The 26,856-nt window shown below is 41.8% G+C and overlaps 1 protein-coding gene across 7 annotated transcripts; it reads left to right on the forward strand.

The window, feature by feature from the left end:
• Positions 1 to 94: 94 nt before the first annotated feature.
• On the forward strand, positions 95 to 23,297 carry MAPDA (N6-Methyl-AMP deaminase). 7 transcript variants are annotated; one of them, XM_075006902.1, is made up of 12 exons: positions 96 to 567; positions 922 to 1,068; positions 2,193 to 2,307; positions 2,586 to 4,724; positions 5,331 to 5,391; positions 6,166 to 6,253; positions 8,333 to 8,414; positions 12,521 to 12,647; positions 15,146 to 15,226; positions 16,881 to 17,016; positions 18,191 to 18,291; positions 19,334 to 23,297. In XM_075006902.1, exons 4-12 carry the CDS (start codon positions 4,636 to 4,638, stop codon positions 19,526 to 19,528), a joined length of 960 nt encoding a protein of 319 aa, XP_074863003.1. In that variant the 5' UTR covers positions 96 to 567; positions 922 to 1,068; positions 2,193 to 2,307; positions 2,586 to 4,635; the 3' UTR covers positions 19,529 to 23,297. The 7 variants fall into 7 exon arrangements, with proteins under 7 accessions (XP_074863000.1, XP_074863003.1, XP_074863004.1 ...); XM_075006903.1 differs by lacking the exon at positions 2,193 to 2,307 and having other exon boundaries at positions 922 to 1,397; positions 4,594 to 4,724; XM_075006900.1 differs by lacking the exon at positions 2,193 to 2,307 and having other exon boundaries at positions 97 to 567; positions 4,594 to 4,724.
• Positions 23,298 to 26,856: the final 3,559 nt, after the last annotated feature.

Consider the following 26,856-nt stretch of genomic DNA (forward strand, 5'->3'; position numbering starts at 1 on the left):
CTGCCGGCTTGGGTACAGCGCTGCTTTACCTTTCTAAGGCTCTCTGCGACTGAACAGTCGCTAATTGGATGCTGCAAGGGGGGGAGGGGATCGAGCTGCTGTTTCCAAGCGCTGATGGGCCCTAAGCCTCCCACCACCTGTGCGCAAAGGCTTGGAGCGCATTACTCAGTGGCTCAGCGCTTTGGCGTTGCGGTCGTCAGTCTCCATCCCGCTGTCTGATGCCCTGCCAGGTCTTAAGCTGCTGCGATCACGCACGCTCCTTGCTGCGCCATCAAACAGCGCCGTCGTGTCTCTGTGCTAGCTCCCGTTGCGCCCTCGTCCGCCCCAGGCCTGTGCAGCCCTCCGTCCCTATCAGCGCCTGGCACGCTGGCTGCAAAGCAAATCCCCGGGCGCGCAGCCCCACCCTGCCCGGCCCAAGGCGCTGTCCCGGGGGCCCAGCGCGGGGGAGGGCGGCGGCGGCGTCTCAGGCCCCGATGCTGTCATGTGACTCTCGCTCTGCCCGGCAGACGCACGATGGCGGCCGATGCGGAGCAGCAGCTGCGCTTTTACAGGGAGCTCCCGAAAGTGGTGAGAGCCGCGTCGGGTCCTAGTGCGGGGCGGTCTCCCGTCTGCACTGGGCACCCCGGCATGGGGCAGGGCTGGGCAGCCTTCCAGAGCGGGGGTCAGGGGCCGGGTGGCTGGAGACCAGCAGCCCAGCCCACGTGTAAACTCTGCTCCGTGTCGAGCACCCCCTTTGCGGAGAGCCAATCAGCCGGTGCCTCTTGGCGCTTGTGGGGGGAGCGCTCGGAGAGATTTCCCCCTGCAGCCGGGCTCTCAGGTGGCAGCATTGAGCGCTTCCCTCCGAAGGCCGGGTTACTTGTACTGTCTTGAGAGGGGGCGAGAGATTCACTCACGCACTTGGACGGTTTGTCTTCATTGCAGTGCGAGCGTTCGTTTTCCATCTTCCATCATCTGCTCCATTCTGTCTGGCTGTTTTTGTGCGTGTAGAAGCAAATCTGCCCTTCTTGCCTCCTTTCGTGGTGCTGCGTCTTCTGCACCAGCTTACAGATCCGCAGGGGTTTTACACAGGTGAACTGTAGCTCTGATGTGGAGTTGCTTCTGCTGCTACCTTTGCATATCTGTTGCACCTTTGTTAATCTCTAAAGTGCCATAGGAATGCTTATTGTTTGCGAAACTACAGACTCACTCACCTACTGCTCTGAGACTTTGCAGAGCGAACAGTCCTTCACCCTTTTTCTTCTCTCTGCGTCAGTGGTCCTCAGCCAGCCAGGGAGTGGTGCATGTACCCTTGGGGGTATGCAGAAGTCTTCCAGGGAGTACATGAACTCACATAGATATTTGCCAAGTTTTAGAATATACCATATAAAAAGCACTAGCAAGATCAGTACAAACGAAAGGTAAATATGATGATTATATGGCTGTATACTACACACTGAAATATAAGTACAATATTTATTTTCCAGATGATTTATAATTATATGGTAGAAATGATGTTCTTTGATGCTTGTATTTTTATATCTGATTTTTGTAAGCTGGTAGTTTTTAAATGAGTTGAAACTTGTGACGTATGCAAGACAGGTCAGAATTGTGAAAAGGGGTACAGTAGTGGAGGAGTTTAGAGCTGCTGGTCTACATCATATACACATTGGGATTGGTGTAGGGAGAAAAGGTGTAGGGTTCTGTAGCCAGACAGAGTCTCCCCCTTACAAGCCAGCTTGCTCGTTGCCCCCCCCCACTGAGGAGCACACAGGGCACGGAAATGGCTGCTGACAGCACAGTCTTTGATGCCCTCATTGAGGCCCAGATATGCTGGCTTATCGTGACCCTGAGAAGCAGAAAGTACAGCTAGAAGGCTAACAGGCCAGACTGTCAACATGAGGGGGGGTGAACCCTCAAGAAATCACCCCAGCTGGCATTGATCAATATGATGCACACACAATCACCCAGAAGGGGACGTGCCCCGCCCGCACAAAAGAATGTCCTGTACTCCTAAATTGTTTATCTCTTGTCTTACAAGTGCAAACTAAGTAGAAATGCCCTTGTAACAAACTGGAGTCACAAAGACAAACCAGTATGACCTGGCACCATAGATAAGAAAGAGAATACGTAACCCAAAAGGGGGTATAAAAGATGGGTCCAGCAGAACTCTAACTTTGAGTGCATTTCAACCAACTTCCTGCTGGTCGGGTCAGGTGATTGCCTCCCGAGGTCCACAGCTGGGGACGCCCAACCTCGTATTCGTCTTTCCGTCGGAATTGAGTGACCGATCCGGCTTGGCTACGCTGGTATCGAGGAGACGCAGAGAGGGTAAGATACACCCATGCTAGGTCTCTGACTTTTTTTTGTGCACAGCTAAAGAATTAGAGCTCTGTAACTAGTATCAAGATATCATTGTGTTAGATGGTAACAGATATCTTTGTATTGGATTGTAACGTAACTTGTTAACACCTGTACTTTGCTAGCATATAAGAAGTAAACAATAGCCTTTTGTAACCACACGCTTATAACTGTAGCTTAATAAACTTGTAACTAGTTAAGATCCAAGCCTAACTATTTTTGTTAACCCTTTTGTCACTGCAACACAGCCGGCACAACAAAAGAACTTTAACCATTTGGTTACAACAGCCTGGCCGTAGGTAAGAGTGCTAGGAGCTGCCTGCTCTAACAGTAAAAAACTGGGTTGCTTAGGACCCAGGGGAGTCCGTCAGCCTGTCTTGGCTGCTTGCAGCGACGAGCTCTCTGCTCTTGTAGTTTTAAACTTGGATGATAACAAGGGCATAGTTGGTACCTCACCGCACATTACCTGGCCACCGGCTAACAGGTTCTCCTTATTTAAAGTAGGAACAACCCCTAAGAGCAGTCTGCATGGCCAAATGCACTGTACAGCTACTAAAGGCATAATTGCTGTTTGAAGATGAAGGCAAAACTGATCATGGGTAGGTCTTTATTGCCAGCATATTTAAACTAAAGCAGTTTCTGCCCATCTTTCAAGGAGAGAACATCAAAGCAAACAGTTCCTAACAGGTCATAAGTTTATTTGAACTAAGGTACTCTATTGATTTCAATGATAGATAAAAGGTTCAAAAATTTTGCCACAACCTGACTCCTTAAATTTCTTTTTCAAGGCCTGTAGATTTATTTTGCCAGCAAATCAATTCAGCATATCTGTTCCCCACACCCTGGTGGAGGCCCCCTCTATAAGTCTACTTCTGATAACAGTTTTTGCAACATTCTAAAGGGTGTGGCCTGGCACGTTCTTGGTATTATTGTTTACTGTATGTTCCTGGAACACTTATCAAGCTCAACAATTCTGGAGTCACGTAACAACAAATTTCATGTCCACCATGAAAATGGGCACAGGTTCATGTGTAAAAGACATGCAAAAGTGAGGTATTATTTACATACTGTCTGTTTCTATGTTTTGAGGCCTCCATTGCAAAAAGGTGTTCTGACGGCACCCTTGTAAGCTATCGTCTTTTTGTGGTTGGCAGAATCTCTCGGTAATTTCTGCAGAGTTTCATTGGCATAATCTGTGGAACAGGCATGCCTTTTTTTTTTTTTTTTTTAGAGTTTCTGGATTTGATTTCCAGAAGTGATAAATAATCAGAGCTCCCATTAGTGGAGTTGTGGCTGCTCAGCCCTTCTGACAGTAGCCCTTCCATGTTTTTTGCATATTTACAATTGCGATATATTTTGCCTTGTATAGTTTAACAGAAGCATATTTTCAAATATTTTACAAACACAGTCAAAATTTCATCATATTTATCCATCCAGCTTTTTGTGAAAATATATTGCCAATATTTGCTCAGGTAAAAATGGGGAACCCAAAGGGGATGGTCAGGAGAGTAAAGATGTGTGGGCTAAGTTACGTATTTTACAGACACATTTTTAAGTAAGATGGAGCAACACAAGAAGACTGTTCCAGATGCAGGAGCTGCAAGATTGTGAGAAAGGGTTAATGTGAGGTTAGTGGGTAGTAAAGTGGGAAGCTAAATAATGGATTGCTGGGTTCAAGAGAGAGGCTGGAAAAAGTGGTAAGTTCTAAATGCCAAGAGTGCAGTTCAATTGCTAATTCTGTTTTCTGTTTGTAGGGGGAAACAAGAGCTCCCGGTTCTCTTAAGAGTACAAGAAAAGGAAGACTGTGTCTGGCTAGAAAAATGCTTCTTTCTTAGTCTAATTAAAAAGAAACTATGAACCAATTTAGGCCAAGATTTGACCAGTTATAAACTAAGTCAGCAATAGGGCTGCTGTTCTAATTTTTTAAAACTCTTAACAGATAAGATCTTCTTTCCCTCCATCCCCCAAGGTGTGCCACTACAGCAATTAACAGATACTTCAAGACTCTTTGCAGTGTCATCTACATTCTTGCTGATATCATTGCTAATGCTCCCTATGCAAAATACGTAAGAGAATATTATTTGAGGCACTGGTGTATAGAACCCGAAGTCAAAATAGTCATTTAGGATTGATAAGGAAATCTGTTTTTCTCAGCCCTCTAATAAAATAACTTTATAAAATCAAATGGGAAAAAACCCCTGAAATCTAATTGAAATTAAATATGCTACTTTCACTCCTTTTGATTTTATAACTTAGGAGCTCCACGCCCACTTGAATGGCTCCATCAGTTCTGTTACTATGAAGAAACTTATAGCCCAGAAACCATATCTTCAAATCCATAATAGAATGACAATGATTGACAAGGGGAAGAAAAGGACTTTAGAAGAGTGAGTGTCTAAAAGTTATGCCTTCAGTTCTCCTGCACACAAAGGCCTTTATGAATATACTGAAACAGGTAGAATCTGTAAGCTTGCATTTTGTGACTGCAGAAAACACAATTAAAAGTTGCATTATCCAATATAATCAAGCTTCCAAGTTAAAACATTGAGAAAATTATTACTTTTTAAAAATGTTCTTAAGAGAAGATAGTCTTTCATTTCTTAAATCTGTCAAGTCACTTCTTAAAACTGAACATGTATCCCTTGTTATCTTGTTGATTTGTTTTCATTTTAATCAGATGATTGAATATATTTACACAAAGTGTGGGCTCTTGAGAGAAAATTTAGACATACAAGATTTTCTTTTTGGGTAGGAATATAGTCAGTAACTTAATCTTTGTTTTCCTATGTGCTTTTTAATGCTTTTGCTTTATTTATTAAATGCAGAGCATGTATAGTGCAGTGAATTTGTAGTTTTTAAGGCCAGGGAGAACAATAATGATTGTCTGTGCCATAAGAAAGCCAGTAAATACATTTCTTAGGTTGGGGTTTGCAGTTAGGAATGCTAGTTGCACCAGCAGATGCCTAACCTTTTTTTTTTAAACTTTGTTGTAGGTGTTTTCAGATGTTTAATATCATTCACAAGATTACCAGTAGGACTGAAGATATATTAATGGTAAGTCATACAGAGCTTTGTTTGGAAAAAATCAGCGCATTTCTCTCTTCAGAAACAATTCCTTTTAAAGGTAGGTGGAAAAATGATTGCATTGTGCCTGTGCCCAGTGTGTAAAGGCTGAATTGAACTGATTGAGTAATATGTTACCATTGCTGGCATGTCAGAACCGTGTTCAGAGTGAGTTACCGAGATTGGGAAGTCAGTGTGTGCTTTCAGATGACTGATGATCGCTTATGAATGCGATATCTGTATGTATTTACCTAAGCTTTAATTGAGCAAAGTCTCCTAATACTACTTCATTTCAATGTCTATGGAGAATTCCTTACTAGAGATGTACTGTGTTCGTTTCTGAGTCCAGCACAGAGAGGGAGATCTGCTGGTGGGAAGGCTTATCATGGGGTGCGACATGGAGAGTGGTGCAAAGAGTTGTGAATCTTCCCTCTCCCGTGGTGGTTTCAGGCAGCCAATGCAGCCCTCCCAGTGGCCAGAATGACCAAGGAAGAGGTCAAGGGTAGGGCAGCGGAGGGATATACTGTTTCAGCACATTGCCACTGAAATCCCCACTGTCCGGCACAGCTTTGATATCCTGATGGAACAGGACAGAAATGTAAATGCTGTGGGATTCAGACAACTTCTGTGAATGTTACATGACTGCATTTCCATGTTTCACACTGCAGACTTACCTGCATGTCTTTGTCTTTATCTTTGAGTCCCCCAGTGTAACAACTTATGTATCTTTAATTTCAAAATATTTTATTTTTTGTTTTTAAACAGGTAACTAAAGATGTTATTAGAGAATTTGCTGCTGATGGTGTCAAGTATCTGGAGTTAAGAAGCACACCTAGAGAGGAAAATGGCACTGGTACAAAGCTTTCTGTCTTTTCATTAGTGTGCCAAATTCTTTTATGGAACTTCTTACATTATAAAGCTATAATTAATAATATTTTAGGGTAATACCAAGTGAATTATGACTGACATGTAAGTAACTACTGGAGTCACTTTTGAAAGTCAGTTGTTTCAGTAAATGTGTGACAAATTTGGAAACAAATCAGTGACTGTCACATTGTCAGTTCTTTCCTACAGTGTCAAATTCCTCTGGTAATTTCATTGAAACCAGCAGAACTGCTCCAGGGATGAATTTCCCCCGCCTGTATATGAGTGACCAGATGTCTGATTTTCAGCTGAAACTCCTGGTCAAAAGAGGACTGTGGTGGCTCTGGTCGGCGCTGATGATTGCGCCATTAAAAAGTCTGGCCAGCAGTGCTGTGGAGCTGAAGCAGCCTAGTCCCTACCTGTCCTGGAGCATGATAATGCACCCTAGAAGTGGCCAGCCGGTCCAGCTCCTAGGATGGGAGAGCCATGGGGCTCTGTTTACTGGCCCCAGCCTGAATATTGGCTCTGTACTTTGGGAGCTATAGGGCCATGCGTGCAGGCAAGAGCAGCACATGCAGTGTGCTGCATAGCCTCCTGTCCTCCCACTTCCCCAGCCTATGAGCCAGACCTGATGGCTGCTCTTGGGGAGCAGTGTGGTGCACCCTGACAGGCAAGCACTAGGCAGCCCAACTTAGTACCATTGACCAGGAGCCACCCAGGTAAGCCTGAGTCCCTGCTCCAGCCCCCTTGCAAACCCAGAGCCATCTCTTGCACTCCAACACCCCTCATCCTCAGCCCTACCACCAAAGCCCACACCCCCAGTCAAGAGTTTGTACCTCTTGTACCCAGCTGAGGGCCCATAACCCCTACTGCACTCAGACACCCAGGCCTGAGTCCCTTCCCACATGTACTTGCATCCCAAAAACCTCACTCCTGAGCCTACCTCAGAGCCTGGTTCCCGACTTCCTGTCTCAACCCACAGCTCCATGCCACTCCCCAAAATCCCAGCTTCACCCCAGAGCCCTCCCACACCCCAGCTATCAGTCCAGAGTCCCCTTCTGTACCCACAGCCCCTCATAGAGCCAAACCCCATTTAGAGCCTTCACCCCCAACCCCGTCACAGTCCAGTGAAAATGAAGGTGGGGGGAGGGCAAGCCACAGAGGGAGGGGGAATGTAATGAGGGGATGACTTCAGGTCAGGGATGGAGCTGTGGTGTTCGGTGCCAGTAGACTGTTGGCAAGCCTGCTGTGTATGTACAGTTGTGTGTATTCAGTATTAGATGTAGTGAACTGAACAATGAAAGTGATAATGTGGGTAAAATGTTCCTTTCAGTAAGACTGTTTTGGGCGTGTGGAGGGGAGAAATTACAGTGAGCCAAATTCTTTCCTGTCATAGCTCCCTTGTCCAGCGATACATTTAGTATATTCAGTTTAATCTGATGTCTTATTCTTATCAAGCTCCACCGTTGATATAATACCACCTTTGCAAAAAGCAGAAGTTATGTCAATGAGAGACCCCATAGCACCGTGCACATGAGCGCGTATGTGGGCCGTGTTTTATTCACGTGCCTCAGTGATGTAAATTATGGTGACGTAGGCTATAGTGGAGACCTAGGATTTTTGTAGTTTTTGTTTCTTGTAATAGCTGCTACATTTCCTTATGTCTCGTAATCTGTTTATTGCTTTAAAACAAAGGCTTCAGTGGCACCTGAGGAAACCCTGATGTTAGACTCTTGTGTAAAGGCTTTTATTTTTTTCCCTGCACAAACTTAGAGCAGACAAAATCCAAAGAGAGGCCTCAAAATAATAATTTCTTGGTAAAAATCAGACCTATACAAAAATGTAAAATCACAGAATAATATCAAGCTGCCAAATGAAACTACCAGGAATAAATCCATCCCAAGGTGCAAATGAAATATGAAAGATTAATAAGTGAAATGCATAAAAAAGTTAAAACGAAAAATACTTTCATGGTTGGTTGGAGATTGTATCAGATATAACTTTTATAATCAGTCCATTTACATCTCGTCAGATCAGATGTGCATACCTTTGTTTATGTGTTTTATAGGAATGACCAAAAGGACATACGTGGAAGCTGTACTTGAAGGCATAAAGCAGTGTAAAGAGGAGAATTTGGATATAGATGTCAGGTAAAATAACATGTGAAACTCTTCTGATTTGGTATTTTGTTATGAACCTGGTGCTTGACCCAGGTTTAGAGGTCATGAATACTGGGGTGCAATTTGTATAGCAACCAGATAAATTTTTACTTAAAACTTAGCAAAACTCCAGGTGTTTGACTAAGGATTTGCGCAAAGATGATTGAGCACATTCAGTATTGAAATGGGGATTTTTTATCTCTCTCACTAAATAGGGAGCAAAACCAGTGGTGATTTCGGAAGTCTCTGTTCTCTGCAATGTGTTACAGCAGAAGCCATGCAATACCAGTCTGTCAATAAAGTTGCAGCACTTCATCCATACAGATATAATTAAATCATTGCACACACCCCCATGCCCCTGTCCAATGTTGATATAGTTATGCCAATATAAACTTGATTTATATCAATATAGCTCATTCTGGTATAGGGAGGGGAATATATTGTATCAGTAGGAGCACCATTATACTTGCACAACTGTATCCATATGAGCAGTTCTATTGATTTAACCAATTTGATTGAAAAAAAACAAAACAAAACAAAATGCAGCAACTCCATAACCAAATTAGTTGTTCTGAGACAAAAACTGTGTGTAGATCGGGCCTTAGAAAGACACTCCAGTTTCTATTAGTAATTTAACAGATTGTATAAAGTTGAATTGAATTGTAAACCAGCTATCAAAAGTCAACCTAATATTAGGGGTGTTAACCAACCAGTAAGTGTGTTTACCAGTTAACTCCCGTGATAGCTATCTGTGCTGTGACAGAGCAGCCCTGCTGTGACAGGGCCAGTAGGCTAGGTGTTGGGACCCCAGCTGTGACAGGGCCAGGTGGTAGGGAAGTCAGTGGGACCTAGGTATAAACAGTTAATTGGTTAAGCACTGTTGTTTAACTGGTTAACCATTTTAACATCCCAGTGTAGATATAATATGTGTCTTCCTCTTTGCTGAGAAATCTTAACAATTTTCTGTACTGTATAACAGTAATCATAATGAGCTACTGAACATTGAACTGTTGTTTTATGAACATGCTTACCTTGATCCTCTGGGAAAGCTGCTTTTACTGTCAGCTTTTTATTGTGCATAGGGCTCTGCCAAATTAATGGTCCATTATGGCCAATTGCACAACCATAGGATTTGAAAACTGGTAACTTTCACATCTGCACTTGTTTAAACCTGAAATTTCATAGTATTTTAACGGTAGGGACCTGTCCCAAAAGGAGATTAGGAGGGCTTGGAAACCAGTTGTATTGCTACCCTCCCTTCTGGTTATTTTCAGAGCTGGACTTTGAAGGTAGCAATTGCAGACTTTCCTGCAGCTGCGGGATGTTTCAAGAGGTAAAAGTGGGTCTGATCTCCCCTGCGCTGCTTTGAACGCCAAGCCAGGGGCTCTTAGCTGCTAGCCCTGGCTGATTGAGGAAGGACAATACCTGCTTTTCCTCTGCTAGCTGCAGAGGATTCTGTACTACTTGTGCCACACTTGCTTCTTGCCCTATTGCTCCAAAACTGCAGGAGGAAGGGTCACTGTACGGGATGTGCCCCCTTCCAGACACAAGTATTGGTTTGTGTCAGTAAGATAAAGAGAGGTCACGGGAACTGTGACTGTATTTATTGACACTTTACACCAGCAAATAACATTCAGGGCACTCCAAGCAGCACAGGGAAGATCTTACCCAGTTTCCTTCTCCAGCTGCAGGTACTTCAGGCTGTTGCCCAGTCCCAGAATGCATCCTGCAGCAGGGAAGGCACCCAGAGGTGGGTCTGGTCTGGTGCCTTCCTCCTGCTGCCAGAGCAGCGTGCAGGGGAGGGATAAGTTGTGTCCTTCCCCTGCTGAGTCAGAGCTAGGAGCCCTGTTTGCTGGGTTGCTCCTTTGAACAAGGAGGCATTAGATTTCACAGGGAAGAGTTTATTTCATGGTTCATTACATGATTTTCATGGCCATGAAATTGGTGCAGCCCAAACTATGTGCAAACCCTGGGTTAGTTTTGTTCCTCTTTTAAAGCAAAAGCCCCACAAAAATAAGCAAGCATAAAACTACCAGCTACAGAGATACAAAAACTGCTTTACTACAGATATATTGGACAATTTAAATAAGGTTTAAATTGTTTTAAAATGACCCACCTACGCTAGTATATTTGATACAGGAAACAAAACACGTTGTTTGTGCATGCAGCACCTTTGTTGCTACATGCAGGAGTACCAGTTACAATGTACAGTTTCCTTCTGAGTTTCACTTGGTTTTGAGAATTGAAAAATCAAGGAGAAACTGAAAAGATGTGAACCAATAAAAAAATGAGGGTTCTTAAAACCTCTCAGATTTGTTTGAAAGTCAGAAACATGGAAACTAAATGATATGAAACCAAAGGAAGATAAACACCCACTAGTTAGGGATTCGACTTTCCTGTGTGGGAGCTTTAAATTCATTTTTGCAAGAAACTAATAGTACACATTAAAAATCTGCCATGAAAAGTTGTCCTTAGTTCTTGCCTCTTTAATGGCCTCCCGTAAACTATGTAATATGTAGGGCTATCTTTTCAAATAAGGTTGCAGTGATGCAGCTGCAGCACTTGACGTTTTGTACCCTGAATGGTACAGTATGTGCATCTCCCAGAGGGGCACTAGTGAGTGAGCACAGTTAACTTTTTGCACTCTAACATTCAAATGTTTTTTCCTGTTTGCTTCAAGTCGCATTTACCTTTGAAAATTTGAACCAGACAGGGTTTTTGGTTTGGTTTTGTTCTTGTATTTTGTTTGTGTTCTTGGTGGCAAGATATATTGTACCTCTCATACTGGAGGGGTAATAGTAACAAACTATCTATAAATACATGTATCATTTGTACATATTACATCATAAAAACATAAGGTAATGTCACAGTTGCCAGTCTTTGTAGAGCCAGTTTGGAGCCTCCTTAGTATCTTAAGCATTGGCCTTAATATTTTCTCCCTGTGCCTGAAATACAGGGTATTGTAGAAGTCAAATGCTAAGCTCTTTGTAAAAGGTAGGGGCTGAAATGTCTAGGCCATCAGGTCTTGCTGGCTGATCCAGAACATAGCATTGGTAGAAGCTGCAAGGAAAGAGTTGATAGGTGAAAGTCAACGCAGGTTGAACTTCTTTTGTCTGGTACCCTCAGGAGCTAACCAATGCCGAATGAGAGAATTTGTGGACCATAGGAGATCAATATTATCTAGCGTATTACCAACATTTCCACTGCTTACTGAGTTCTTAGAAAATATGTAGGGGTAAATTACAGCTAAATAACAACCCAGAATATGGAGAGCCAGGACTGGGAACTTTATGGGAACTTGGGAAACTTGGCCACACCCTAGATAAGTGGTTGTCCAGCTAACTAAAATCATGCGGGATAACAGATGTTGCCAGATGAGAGCGTTCTGGATTAGAAAGGCTCAGCCTGTACATTGGTATATGCAAGGGCTGATAGGCAGACTGGGACATGATGCCAGTATAAGCAGTGGCTGGAAGGGTATCGCCTGTCTGGAGGACAGGATAACACTGTTCTGTATTTGATGTGAGATGTATGTTTTTAAAGAAATATTTAGAGGTTCTTCTCTGGAGATGCAGCTTACCAGATCTTTCTGGGACACAGCTGGCTTGGTTTTGATGTGAAAAAAGAAGAACCAAACCATGCCAATAACATTTTTAAAATAAACTGATATTTATTAAAGTGAGAATTATTAAAAGCTGTGAGTGCAGAGGACTGGACATGACCTCTTAAAGTTCCTTCCAGTTCTAGTATTCTAGTGTTCTAAATAGACTGTTTATCCCAAGTCTGGGTTGAATTCCAGCTCCTTGTGTCCAACTGTACAAGCCCAGTCCTTTGTTTCAGTGTCACATCTGTATTGTGTATTTTTACCTCTGTAATGAAGCCAGTGTGGCTGGAAGGGAGATGCCATGAAGAGATGATAGAATTAGAGTCGACATGTGTGTCAGATGTGTCATCCAGCCCACTGTGATAACACTGCAGTGTTGTATTTCTCTAAACACCCATAATTACCCTCAGATATGCCATCAGAGCCTTACATTTCTTTGTCAGTCACCTGCTATGACTTCCAATTGAATGTAAGATGTACATCTCTGTTCTAGGTTTTTACTAGCAATAGACAGAAGAGGTGGAGCTATCGTGGCCAAGCAGACTGTTAAACTCGCTGAAGAGTACCTCCTTTCCACCGATGGGGTTGTGGTGGGGCTTGACTTCAGTGGTGATCCCAATGTAAGCTACTCTCCTTGAAGAAGGATACGTTTATCATTGTAATGATTATTGTATCAAAATGGAACTGGTCACAGCAGGGGTTAGGAATGACTATCCTCTCCCCCTGCCATCTAAAACACTGTATAAATGAGTGTAGATGCATTTTAGAGTGCCTTTGCCTTCATCTGAAGTACTGGGTACTGTCCAACACTGCAGGCAAGATATATAATTATTATTTATTAATTATATACTTTGCTTTAAATGGCACTTGCAGGGCTTGTCTACACTAGCTCCCTACTTCGAAGGGAGCGTGGTAATAGGGTGTTGCGAGTTTATTAGTTAAGTGCTGCGGTGCATGTGCGGCACTTCAGTAAGCTATTCCCCCTGGTGGCAACTCTGAAGTGTTAAAATTCGAAGTGCCGGCTTGCATGTAGCCGTGTCTCACCTGCCAGTACTTCGAAGGGCCTGGACAACTTCGAAGTCCCTTTACTCCTCAAAATTTGGGTGGGGGGAGCTGGGCTGGGCCCCTTGCTGGCTGGGGAAGAGACTGGAGCTGGTGTGTATGCCAGGGGTGTTGGCCAGGGGAGGAGTTGGCATGGTGCAAGCGGGGCTCTGTCAGGAGGGGCTGGGGCTGGCACATTGCATGGGGTGGAGAGACATGGTAGAACCTTGCTTGGACAGACAGATGGACAAACAGACACAGCAAAAATAATATTCATGGTTTAAGGATAAATTACAGCTAAACAACAGCACAGAACAATGAGAGCCAGGACTGGTGGCTGTAAACAGACTTTATGGGACGACTGGAAACTTGGTCACATTGGTGATAAGTGGTTTTCCAGCTAACTAAAATCATGCTGGGTTGCAGATGTTGCCGGATGAGAGAGTGACGAACTAGAGAGTTTCAGTCTGTAGTAACGTTTGCTTAACTGAAAAGGATTAGGGAAATACATTTTTCTTTATTTCCTCACTGTTGTCCCCTTAATAGCACTCTGTCTGTGGTCAGTTTCACTGTTTCCTCTCTATAGTCAGTAAATTTTCTGGCTGTTGGTTAAATGTCTTGCCCATATTTATGGTGTGAAGAGAACACCCTTTTGTCTTGAACAAAAAATTGCAAATGTACAAAATAATACATAAAACTGTCCAAAAATGGGAACTTGAAAGCAACTTCTGAGCTCGGAAAAGTGTCAGTTGTTACATTGCTCTGATTATATCAAATTGATTGGGATTGACATATATCAAGTAATATTGAGAATAAACACAACCTGAGAACTAAAGTTGGTTGACAAGGACCCCAAAATGGGCTGTGAGTTGCAGTAGGTGTTTTTTAGTTTGCTCCCTCAGGGTTCACCTGGTGGGTTACAGTGCAATGTGCCAGTGTGTCCTGCAATTCCCATAGAATCTTAGAAGATTAGGTTTGGAAGGGACTTCAGGAGGTCACTGAGTCGAGTCCCCTGTTAGAAGCAGGACCAATCCCAACAAAATCATTACAGCCACGGTTTTGTAAGCCAGGCTCTAAAAGCGTCTAAGGATGGAGATTCCATCGCCTCCCTGGGTAACCTATTATGGTACTTGACCACCCTTCTGGTAAAATAGTTTTTCCTAAGGTACAATCTAAATTTCCCCCACTGCAGCTTGATCTTTATTCTGCAATCTGCCACCACTGAGACTAGCTTATCTCCATCCTCTTTGGAACCCACCTTCAGGTTGTTGAATTCAGTTTTCAAATCATTCCTTCCTACAGACTAAATAAGCCCAGTTCACTCAGCCTCTCCTCAGAAGGCATGTGTCCCAGCTCCCTAATCATTTTTGTTGCCCTCTGCTGGCCTCTCCAGTTTGTCCATGTCCTTTCTATAGTGGGGGCCCCAAAACAGAATGCAGTATTCCAGATGTATCCTCATCAGTGGTGAACAGAGAGGAATAATCACTCCTTTTGATTTGCTGCAATTAATGCAGTTGAATATGCCATTAGTGTTCTGACCAGCAAGAGCATACTGTTGACTCATACCCAACTTCTCACCAACTGTAATCCCCAGATGCTTTTCTGCACAACTGCCACTTTTTAGCCAGTCGGTCCGCAGCCTGTAACAGTGCATGGAATTCTTCCATCCTAACTGCAAAACTCTATACTTGTCCTTGTTGAACCCCATCAGATTGCTTTTGGCTCGGTCCTCCAATTTGTGTAGATTGCTCTGGACCCTTTCCTTACCCTCCAGCATACCTTTGTCTCCCTGGGGTCCCATAGTTTGAACTGGTGGCCATGCAGATGTAAAGTGCAAGTATCTAATGTGCTGCTGTTAGAAAGAAAAGAGGTTGAAGAATAGCCTTCTCAAATTGAAGTGAAAAGAATTGAGTTACTGTATTTAGTATGCAATAGCAAAGGAAAAATTTTTACAATTTACTATTTTGGATTAATTATATTGATGATCTGAAACTTCATACTGATTTGTATAATTAGAAAGGTATAATAAAAATATCTCCTGATTAATCATGCATTTTTATTTGGATTTTTCTTCTAGGCAGGGCATGGCAAAGATTTTTTTGAACCTCTGTTTGAAGCAAAAAAGGCAGGTCTGAAACTGGCATTGCATCTTTCAGAGGTAAATTTTTTGAATGCCTGAAATCTATTATAACTTAAAGTAATAACTGTAGATTTTCAGTTTTTCAGTCTGAAGGACTTGTTGTTGGTTTGTGGCATTTTCAAGAGATGGGGTTGGAAAGGAGAAATTTAAATTAAATAGTCAAATACATGGATTTTCAAATGACCCTGCCCCCACAGCTCCTGTCCAGAACCAAAAACCAGCTACCAATTAACCTTGACTAAATGTCGTCTACCTTTCTAGGAACGTTACAGTCCACCAGAGAACCATTGCTGTCCCCACTCCTGAGACTGGTGATGGCATAAGAAACTTTTAATGGTGCTATTTCCAGTTTTGAATTGTGTATTCATTTTGGATAGACCAATATAGTAAATGATCTAATACTGTAAATGTTGAGAGCCACAGAAGGAATTCCAATAATTTAACATACTCCATCTTTGAACCTGCAAGGTCCTTATATGAGTCATTAAATTATGGAAACAAATAGGACCTCAGCATAGGGAGAACCCTGATTCAAGAGCATGCTTAAGCCGTATTCATGAAGGGTTATTGGAGGAACTGTCGGCTGTAATTTATTGTATTTAAATTTACACATATATTGACCAATGTATTGCCTTCTGGCTGACACATATCTGGAATATTATATAGTAGATCTTTTTATGCATCTTTGTTTTTACTGACACAAATAGTTCTGTGTTGATTTTTAATTTCTGTTTGTGTATGTGCGTTGAGGAGAATTTAGAGTACCTTCTCTAACCTTGAAGGATCCATGTAGGGTTTGATTTAGCAGCCTGATGAATAATGCAAACCGTCTAATTTCTGACAGATGTAGTGCCTTCAGAAAATGAAGGCTGATATTGTTGATGAGTTTTTTGCATGGAACTCTTGGTACTTCTAAGTGTCTCACCTTCTTTCTACCTTTGTCTTACTGTGTTCTACCTCTGTTTTGCTGCCAGTTTATTCATTTTATACATTGGAGATAATTGTAACCTTTCTTCACAAAGTAGTTGGGGGTTATTTAATTAAGGCTTGTAAAGCTAATTGAAGCCCTTCAATCAAATAACTAATGCATCTTCTTTCCAATTAGTGCCTTTCCAGCTATCAGTTCTAAAATTAAGACCCACTTTCCTGCATCTCGTATTTCTCCAGAACTTAGTAACTAACAGTAATTAGCACACACACTTATTTCTAATTTTCTTTGTTGATAAAAATACAGTAGGGCCTTGACATTCGCGAGTGCCACGTTCACGAATTCAATTATTTGCTAGTGGCCTAGCTTTCCTGGGGCTCCAGGGTGGGGAGCGCTGGTGGCTGCTGTGGGTCCTTTGGGAGTGCCAGCGACTGCTATGGCTTCGCCGGGGCCCCAGGCAGGAAAGCCAGCAGCCACTGCTTCCCTGGAACTCTGGGCAGGGAGCGCTGGCAGCTGCCGCTCGCTGGGACTCCAAGCTCCCCCCTGTTCCCCATTTGTGAAAATCAACATTTGCGAGGTTTCTGAAGACAGAACACTCACGAGTGTTGAGACCCTTCTGTATACTAGTACAAAAAAATCTAGAGGCCAGATTTTTTTAGGGCTGACTTAGGACTTCAATTACTCAGCTGCATTATGGCGTTTTTACAGACTCTGTTGTGGGGGGTGGGCTGTGTTTTGTTTTAGATCCCAAACAAAGAAGAGGAGACCAAAATTCTCCTTGGCCTGCCTCCGGACAGAATTGGACATGGTACGTTTCTCAACTCTACAACGGGCTCAGAGGACCTTGTACAGGTTGTTAGACAGAATTGCATACCTATAGGTAAGCAAGAAAATTTTTAAAAAATTGTTTGGTGACCCTCAGGTTTTGATACATTGTATCTCACAAATGATTCAATAAGTCTTAGTACATTTATATCTCCCAGAAATAAATATGGAAACATCCATGATGTGAAAATAAATACATATTATGAGAAAATAACTGATACATATGGTGTGCTGCAGTCCTTCTGCTTTTCATTTAAAATAAAACTGGTGGTAGAGGATTTTTAAACATTTTTACTAAGCACCATTAATTGTCTTGGTACTTTATATGCATGTATTTCAATATACACACACATTCTTTTATGTACTGCTCTCAGGCCATGTCTGCCTTACCCCTCCCTTTCGGAACGAGGTATTTAAATGACACGGATCAGACCTATTAATGAGGCACTGATATGACATTTCAGCACCTCATTAGCATAATGGTGGCAAGTCTCACTTTGAAAGTGCTGCTTTCGATATGCAAACTGGCCGTGTAGACGCAGGCACTTTGAAATAAACCCCAGACTTCAAAATTGCCTTATTCCCAATTTGTTTTTGAAAGCAGCACTTTCAAAGCACGACTGGCCACCATTATGTTAATGAGATGCTGAATAGTCACGTCAGCGCCTCATTACCCAGTTCTAATCCGTGTCATTAAAATACCCCTTCCAAAAGGGCGGGGTAATGTAGACACAGCCTCAATGTTAGTGCTTTTCAGCAGTTTAAAGCCTGTCCTTAGTGCAGAATCAACAAATAGTTTGTAAAGGACAACAGAAAGCACAGAGATTTGGAACATTAAAATAGTACAGAATTGTTTTATGTTTACACTTGTTGCTACTTGATTAAGATCAATAAACTACGCCTTAGTATTGACTTGTGTAATGAAATTTCTTCTAAATATGTGTGAAAGGATTTAGCGGCATATGTGTAGGCTGTTCAAAGTTTTATATCTGCTTTAAAACATGGGACTGTACAAATCCAGGTATTTTTATTGGTGCACAAATGAACATTTTGTCTTATGATTAACTGTGTTTGTAGCGGGTATATCCAAAATATTGAAGAAAAAAAAATAAAACCAGTAACATTAAACACTTCAGCTCTGGTTTGAAATGTATCATTAATGTACACAAAGTTCCATGCATATCCCTGTTTATTTCTTTTAATTGAGACTTTTTTCTTTTATCACTTAGAACTTTGCATGACTTCAAACTTCAAAAGTCAGACTGTACCTTCCTGTGACAGACACCATTTTGGATACTGGTACAGCCTCGGCCACCCTGCTGTACTTTGTGTAAGCCATTTTGATAGTACAGAAAACATTTAGATGCTGACCAACTGCAGGACCAACAGCTACCACAGGCCCTGGAGCAAGGTGGGAGGATGGGCTGGGGTCCATGCCTCCAGAAGGCAGAAAGGGTGTGGCCTAGGGCATCCAGCCTTCAAAGCCAACCAGACCGTGGCGCTGGGCTCCCTCCCACTCCCTCCCAGAAGTGCTGCCATGGCACTTCAAAGAGGCCTGGAGCTCTGGTGCCATGGTTTCTCCTCCCCGGCTTGCTGAACAAAGAGAACATGGAAACTGAGTTACTGGAGCCCAGGTATAGAGAAACCCACCTGTTGCATCTATAAAAGAGCTAAATGAGCAGCGAAGTTCTCTGAACTCACAAGAAATCTTGTGTCCTGTTTAAGAGAAATATCTAATAAAAATTTAGAAAAATGCTTTACTGGGACCCTGTCCGGAAGGTGAATACTCTCACGTGTGACAAAGTGTGTGGGGGTGGACCAGGGAAGGGGAAAGGACAAGAGTTGGATGGTCACACATTTACATGTTAGCTGTGTGCATAGCTTGATGGTTCTGAATCATCAGAATTGTTTCAAAATATAAACAGATGCCAGCTATCCCCGAGGCCCGCCATCTAGTCGTTACTGATTCTCTGTAGGCGTAATGGCAGAGGCAGGTCTTGAAGAGGAAAGGCACAAACAGTCTCCTGGATTAGTTTGGAGAGGGTGCTCCATGTGTAGCAGGAGACATAGAATAAAGCACACAGACACTGGCTGTTGCTATAGAACTCATATTTTTATAAAAACTGTTCTTTGATGTAGTTTTTATTGTTCAACGTATGATATTTTTGGATGATATAAATTGATATTAATTTCACAGTTTCCTACAAGTAGTATTTATTCTATTTGTTAGTACTTATTTAACAGACAGAGTAAGTACTAGCAACAATTAAACTGTGAAATACAACAGTGTGAAACTGGTAGTGAATTAATTTTCTATTTTTCAAAGCAAGGCACATGGAATAATTTTTAAATTTTTTTTACCCCCCTGCCAGACTGATGATAAAGGTGTCTTTGCAACGGATCTGTCTCAGGAGTACCAGCTGGCTGCTGAAACATTTAACCTGACTCAGTCACAGATGTGGGATCTCTCCTATGACTCAATCAACTATATCTTTGCTTCAAACAGTGTAAAAGTAAAGCTAAAGGAACACTGGCAGAAAGTGAAACCAAGTCTGTTAGGTAATTAAACTATAGTTATAAATAGATGGAGATAGAATATATTAGCTCCATTAACAAGGATGATCTGCCTAAGAGGATCTGTCTTTACCTTTTTTAATTTTTGTACAGCCAGAGGGCCCAGTCCTGCAGCCTCTGCTTATATGAATTAAGGGCAACTGGAACAGATCCTTATTTAACTAGGATGCGAGAGAAGTTACTTTTCATACTTTTTCAAGAAAAAGTCTGTCAATGAGTAAAATTCCAAATTTTCATGTACTAAATACCATATTCATCGGAGAGAAACTAGGTTTGTTTATTTTTAACTCAATGTTTAACTTTTGCTCAAAAGTGTTAAAATGTCACAAATATTGGAACAATCATAGCGAAATAAAGATGAATAGGAAAAGAACATTATACATGCATAGCAACAATGTGCTAAGCAGTTCTTATGTTTTTTATATGAATCTTAATTAGGCTGATTGAACAGAGATATATGGATAGTTTCAGGGAGAAAAAACAGTATCCGTAAGAATTTACACTTAGTTAAAGGGCATGTTAAAACTTTTGCTGCTTATATAGATGTATGACTGAAGACTTCTGTGGGTAGTTTTAACGAATACATTGACACACAATCAAACTAAGGCTATGTCTAAACTAGGCAAAGTAAGTCGACTGCAGGTACACAGTTGTAGCTATAGCAATTGTGTAGCTAGAATCAGCCTATCTGCGGTTGGCTTACTTGTCTGTCCCTACTGAAGAAGATTGATAGGGAAGTTTCTCCTGTTGACCTTCCTTGGTCTTTGAGTTTTGTGAGAACTACAGAATCGACTGTGACCCCTGAGGTTGACTTCACACATCCCTACCAGAGGCATGAAATTGAACCTTGGAAGATTGACCCCCAAGTGTGTCAGTCTTCCAGGCTAGTATAAACTTAGCCTAAACTACACTATCAGCGCACTCAGAATTGTTGTTTTAACTTGTCTCTGTTACACTGGCAAGCAGAAACCTGGTCTAAAAACAAGCTCAATAACTGTGACATGTTTTATGGGGTTTTGTTTTTAAAATGCTTTATTACAATTTAAAGTTTATATCTTTTGTTTTCTTAAAAAACAAAAAATACCTTAATTGAACCTGTGTATTATTAAAACCACGACATTTGTTTTTATTCAGGGCTTGTAGAGTGGAGGCATATAAGTTCCACAGCTCATTACGTAAAGCTGTATCATTTATGAGGGGTGCTTTCCTTCTATTTAGTGATACCATGTGTGTTCTGACACCACAGGGAGCTTTAGTTCAGGAAATGAGATGAGATACATGTTTTGTCAGTGCTGCTAATTTATACACTGATGGATCAGACACTCATCTCAGAAGAATCACTGACAGGACAATATTATAACCCCAAGAGACTGGTTTGTGAGTGGTTCAAGTAATTGTACTAGGAATTGGCATTGAACGTCACAGGTTAAGAAGGAGATTCCATGGTGACTGTAGAACTTAGGTACTGTTACTTCAGGAAAGCCCTCTGCTGTCTGAGTTTCAGCAAACCAGACTACTAACAGACTAAGAGAGACTGCATTTGTTGCAGTGCAACTTAAAGACCGTAATGAATGTTCTGAAGATTCAAAGGCAATCTATTTGAATGAGTCATTTGCTATGCTTTCTTGTTGGCTCATGAAAACTCATGGGTAATGATTTTTTTTTAATCTTGTGGCAGTCATCTGGAACAAAGTTTGGAGTGTAGGTTGTGTCGCCTTCATGAACAGTCTTTGTAGCTTTCATTCTGTTTGATCCTGCCATGAGCTTATACAATGGGATCTTAAAATTCTTCTTAGGAGGAGGAAGTCTTGCAACTGGCCTGGGGATGGCTAATGTCATACCTTCACATATTTGTGTTATGATCAAACTCCACACCCCTAGCGACAGACTCTCAGTTCTTGATCCTTAGATGTCAGGGAAATTTGTTGTGGCTGAGACAATTGGAAAAATGTTTTATGGTGATAAAAATTAGAGAGAGTTAAATGCTTGTGGCAGGATAAGCTTTCTCATCTAGGTGTCGTTTAGAATGAAGCCTCTGGCTTTTGGTAAATAATGAGTGACCCAGTAGAGGGATCATTCTTTTCTGCTGAGTATTTCCACCTCTCATGTGCTAAGAACTCTGTACAAATGATGGGTAAAATGACCACTTAACAGCAGCTGGACATAAGAAACAACCACAGCTTTGTAATATTGTCTCTGTATGGTAGAAGCTGTCCTGGCTGAGCAGTCATCCTTTCTGTGTCCCAGCAGGAGATTGCTCTTCAACATCAGAGCTAGGGATTGAGTTGTTTATTGAGATCCATCTTCAGGTAGCTGCTTCTTATACAGATGTTGGGAAGAACAAGACCTATCTGTTGCATTCTGCTCCTGTATCCCCCAGTCCTAGAGCATTCTTTCTTTGGCCTCAGGATAAGGAGCTGTGGTTCAGCTCCTTTTAGTGAATATTCCCTTAGCATCCTATCAGTCATTCAGGACTGGGATCAGTTGTGGCCCAGATAAAGTACAAGTAATTTATGTAAACTGCCATGTGGGGGATGTGTGCTCACTGGCAAACCATCCAGAATATAAGTTTACAGTAGAACCTCACAGTTATGAACATCAGAGTTATGTACTGACCAGTCAGCCACATACCTCCTTTGGAACCAGAAGTACACAGCATCCACTATCAGAGACTTTTAACACAATACTGTACTGTATTTTTTAATGTGAACTGCTGAGGAATAGGGGAAAGAAGCATTTTTCTTTGGTTTCAGTAATGTTTAAAAGCTGTGTTAAGTAAAGGTTCAGTTATAAACTTTTGAAACAACCATAGTGTTTTGTTCAGTGCTACAAACATTTCAGTTATGAGCAACCTCTGTTACTAAGGGTTTGTAACTCTGAGGTTCTCCCTCATGTTAACAATACTGCTGGGAGATGGAATGCTCTGGAGAAAAGAGTAAAAGGTCAGAAGAGATGTCCTGACAGTAAAGCCCGTCTCTGCTGGTGTTTGGTTGTATGGCCATAGATAAATCACCTTATTGCCCTGGCTTTCCAGGCTGTAGGATGGAGATAAATATTCTTTGTCACATGGAAGTTGTTAGGATCTGTGGGTTCATTCAGCATTTTGAACACACAAAGTGGTATGTAAACACTAAGTTTTGTGATTCTGAATGCAAACTTGTGTCCGTGTGAAATACAGTGAGGGTCACAAGCTAGTCTTCCATTTTCTATGTAGCAAAGTCTCTTCAGTCCTTTTGAAGCGGGTAGCATTCCATGGGACTCCCGAGGCAGTATTCAGTTTGTCTTTCCACTGCTCGATCCTCTTTGTGCTGAGTGGTTTACTAGTCTAAGGTAAACTTTGTATAATTGCTCCTTTACCTGGATCTCTCTGGCTGTGTCTACACTACCTCCCTACTTCAAAATTTTGAGGAATAAAGGGACTTAGAAGTTACCCAAGTACTTTGAAGTACTGGAGGGTTAGTTGCAGCTGCAGGCGAGCTGGCACTTTGAAGTTTAAAGCTTTGGAGTTGACACGGGGTAGAATTAGCTTAATGAAGTGTTGCATAAGCAGTGCAGCACTTCATTAATAATCTCCCGCCACCCTACTTAACCATCCTCCCTTTGAAGTCCGGTGGTACTATAGACAAGCCCTCTCTCTAGCTTTTAAAATACAAATTAGCTTTATTTCCTAGTTTAAAAATATTTTGTCACTTGGAGCCACAAGTAAATGAAAGTCTTGTTTGTTGTGCTTTTCCACTGAAAAGAAATAAAATAGATTTGAATAACGTCTGTATGCCTTTTCTTTTAAAGCAAAGCTGAGGTAATCATGCATGAATTGTTATGCTGGTTTTAGTCTGTGTTTAAGACCCTGATCTTGCAGTTGATGCTGGTATCTCCATGGATCTACACTGAAGTCAGTGGATCAGCATGCATATACAGGAGTCTGGCCATGCTGAACCAGTTGTGGGATCAGGGCGTTAGAAATGTGTATACAGCTGTGACATACTATAATACTGAATCGATCCTGCCAGAAGGATGTGCGAATATTGGTGGTTGTGTATCCCTTCCATATCTAGATCTGAACCATTCATACTACACTTGGGAACATGGGATCTGCAAGAAATTGATTTCCCTTGTAGGTTGACATTAAAATAAGGATGATGGACTTTTGGCATGCTTTTGTTTTATACCGAAGAAAAAGCCCACAAAATTAAAGGAGCATGGAAAGAGATGGATTTCACTCCAGTCTGACTGTCACTCTTTGATACTCCATTCATGACTCTGTCCTCTTCCCACTCAGGTAAGTAATAAAACTCCCATTGATTTTGATGGTGAAGAGTGCTGTGGTAGTATCCTGGACCCCTCCATGCTAAAAGAGAAGGCATGGAAGCACATGCCTTGTTTTGAAAACGGGTTAAACGTCCTCTTGCTTATTACTGGTACAGCAATATCATGCTTTTGTCTAACTGCACTAATTTTTCATACTCTTAATAATTTAAGAACATTGTGTTGTTTTCCATGGAAAGCATGATACACCTTGGGCCTCCCTGTTCTGGTATGCTTGGGTCTTGACCGGTCCCAAACAAGGGAGTTTGCTGGACCAGAGGAGGTCAGGCCTCTGGGCTCTGCCATGGGGCTGCCAGGCTCCTCTCTTAACCACTGGCCCTGCTTCCTGGTCTGTTGGTGGAGCTCCATTCCCAGCATGCCTGGATGTGCCCCAGCTGTTCCTGCTGGAGCAACAGCATCCATGGAGAGGTGTTTTGTACCTTGCCCCAAGGTGCTACAATGAGAGAGGGCTGGGGTACTCCTCTTGCCCTGGGCCAACCTGCTACTGAACCCCTCTTCCCTAGACGGACTCCAGAGCAGTGATTTAAATGAATGATGTACATTTTTCATTTTATTTACTAAGAAAACAAAAATTAATTGAATTAAGGACCCAAGCAACACCTGGTAAATCTAGTAATAAATACCTAATAGTTGTAACCTGTACTGCAACTTTTAAAATGTAAGATATGCTTGTTCTTAGTGCTCTAAGGGTAGAGGCTAAGTCCTGAGATCCTTGAATACAATGGGAGTGTTGCTGGAATGACGACAGCAGTAAGGAGTAATTACTGGAGTGAGCACATTTTAAGCAAGGACCTTGGTACTTGATGTCCCTATTTAGCAATATTCATATTCCTTGGATCTATATTAAAAGTGATATTTTTACCTTAATCTCAACATAACTACAAATGGTCTTTAAAGTGAAGGATTTAAACCTCGTTAATGGTGCGCCATAACCGCTTTAGTAACTTGCTCCACTTGGCAGTGTGGAATTCTTGTTCCTCCACTAGGTATTTATGTGGAATGGCAGGAATTTCCATGCATACATGTGTAACTTCAGGAGAGGGCTTGAGCATCTATACAGACTCATACCAGTAGCAAGGATTTTTGTTACGGCATCTAACGCAGGTGCAAGGTGCTGTGCTAACAGGAGATATAGCTGTTACACCCGTTCTGTCATGTCTTCATGAGCACGAGAGATAAATTGATGCAGTTTGACTAGGATCCTGACTGTTCAGTCATCTAAAGTGATGACGCTGTAACAAGCAGAAATTGGACCTCAGTTTTGAATGCAGCTAACTGGAATAATGAATGGAGTCCAATGCGACTAGTGAAGATATGTGAATAAGTGATGTCATTAAAGTGGAATAATCTGCATATGGTTTGGGCAGCGCTGTAGGATGAAGAGAGCATTATAAAATGTAAGATACTTTGGCTCACATTAGAAATTATACCAATTTCCGAACAGGCATGGAACGGAGATTGCAAATGTAGGATCGTTCTGTTACACCAATCCAATTACTGTCAGTTGTGTTATTTTTCTGTATTAAATGTGCTTATGGCTGATTTTAAAAAGGTACTGTAGGAAATGAAAGTCAAGACTCTTCCTCGTTGACTGAATGTTTTTTTTTTTGTTTTTTTTTATGGCAGATGAAGGAATGAAGCTGCAGTAGACAGAACCTAGCCAGGGCATCGTGGATTTGTACCAGCAGGTTAACCAAAGAGAAAGGGCAGAGTAGCTGCACTTAATCTGTTCAGGCTTCATTTTCTTCTGTCCCTTCCTCTAACTAGCCCAGAGACTGAATCGGTCACACACTGCAAAAGACATAAAGCAGATACAGCTCATGTGAAATAGGAAGATTGTGTCAACGTTTGACAAATGCACTCAATGGAAAAATTTCCCAAGAGCCTACATTTACTCATCCTTTTCTAGTCCCTACTGTCAGAGGTGGAAAAAGTACCCCAAAAGTTACTTGAGTAAAAGTATCAGAGGGTAGCTGAGTTAATCTGTATCTTCAAAAACAAGAAGTCCTGTGGCACCTTATAGACTAGCTACAAAATAGCTGTAAGTCTATAAGGTGCCACAGGACTTCTTGTTGTTTTTGAGTAAAAGTGCAGCTGGTTTCACATCTAGATACTTCAGTATAATAAAGATGTCATGTGCGTGCATGCACGTACTTTGAGTAAATTACTCAAGTAGTTTTCCAGAGGGACCCTGGTGATTTGTACTTAAGTATCCCCGCTAGCAGCTGTACTTTTACTCAAGTAACTTTTTGGGTACGTTTCCTACCTCTGCCTATTGTGATTTGCCAATAGCAGTGTCAGTTCCAGATGCTCACACAATACTGTCATGTTAACCAATGTATTCTGGTAGCATATGGTTTGAGTTACTTTGGCCTTTTATTATGGCAATAATATTTGCAAACTCTTGGCTGGCAGGAGAAGTCCTGGAAGACTTGGAGAAGGGCTAGCATAGTCCCCCTGCTCTTTAAAAGTGGGGAAAATGAGGAAGTGGAAACTATAGCTTAGTCAGCCTGTCCTCGATACTGAGATGCAACTGAGTGATAAAGCATTCAGTGTATGAACACCTGGAGGATGAAGTCTTAATCGCTAACAGCCAGTATGGATTTACTAAGAACAAATCATGCTAAACCACTTTGATTTCTGTCAATGATGGGATAACTGGTTTGGTGGACATAATGTCTTTAGCTAGGCCGCATATAACATTCTGATAAGTAAACTGGAGAAATGCGGTTTTGGCAGAAGTACGATTAAATGGATATATAACTGGTTAAACAACCTCTAACAAAGAGTAGTGGAATTATGCCAGACTGGAAGGAGATTTCAAGTGGGATTCCCTAGGGGTATGTTCTGCATCTATTGTTGTTTAGCATCTTTATTAATGACCTGGGTTCAGGAATAGAGCATACTAACAAAATTTACACATGACACAAAGCTTGGGAGGGTCACCAACATGTTAGAGGACAGAGCTAAAAGTCAAAGGGATATTGATAAATTG

This window comes from Carettochelys insculpta, chromosome 12, assembly GCF_033958435.1.
Source record: "Carettochelys insculpta isolate YL-2023 chromosome 12, ASM3395843v1, whole genome shotgun sequence".
Taxonomy (NCBI): domain Eukaryota; kingdom Metazoa; phylum Chordata; order Testudines; family Carettochelyidae; genus Carettochelys; species Carettochelys insculpta.

Excerpts from the sequence above, each read along its gene's own strand:
- MAPDA (XM_075006899.1), top strand. The coding sequence starts at position 514 with ATGGCGGCCGATGCGGAGCAGCAGCTGCGCTTTTACAGGGAGCTCCCG. Across the intron at positions 4,725-5,330 it reads AAGAAAAGGACTTTAGAAGA|GTGTTTTCAGATGTTTAATA; the intron begins GTGAGTGTCTAA and ends ACTTTGTTGTAG. Across the intron at positions 8,415-12,520 it reads AATTTGGATATAGATGTCAG|GTTTTTACTAGCAATAGACA; the intron begins GTAAAATAACAT and ends TCTCTGTTCTAG.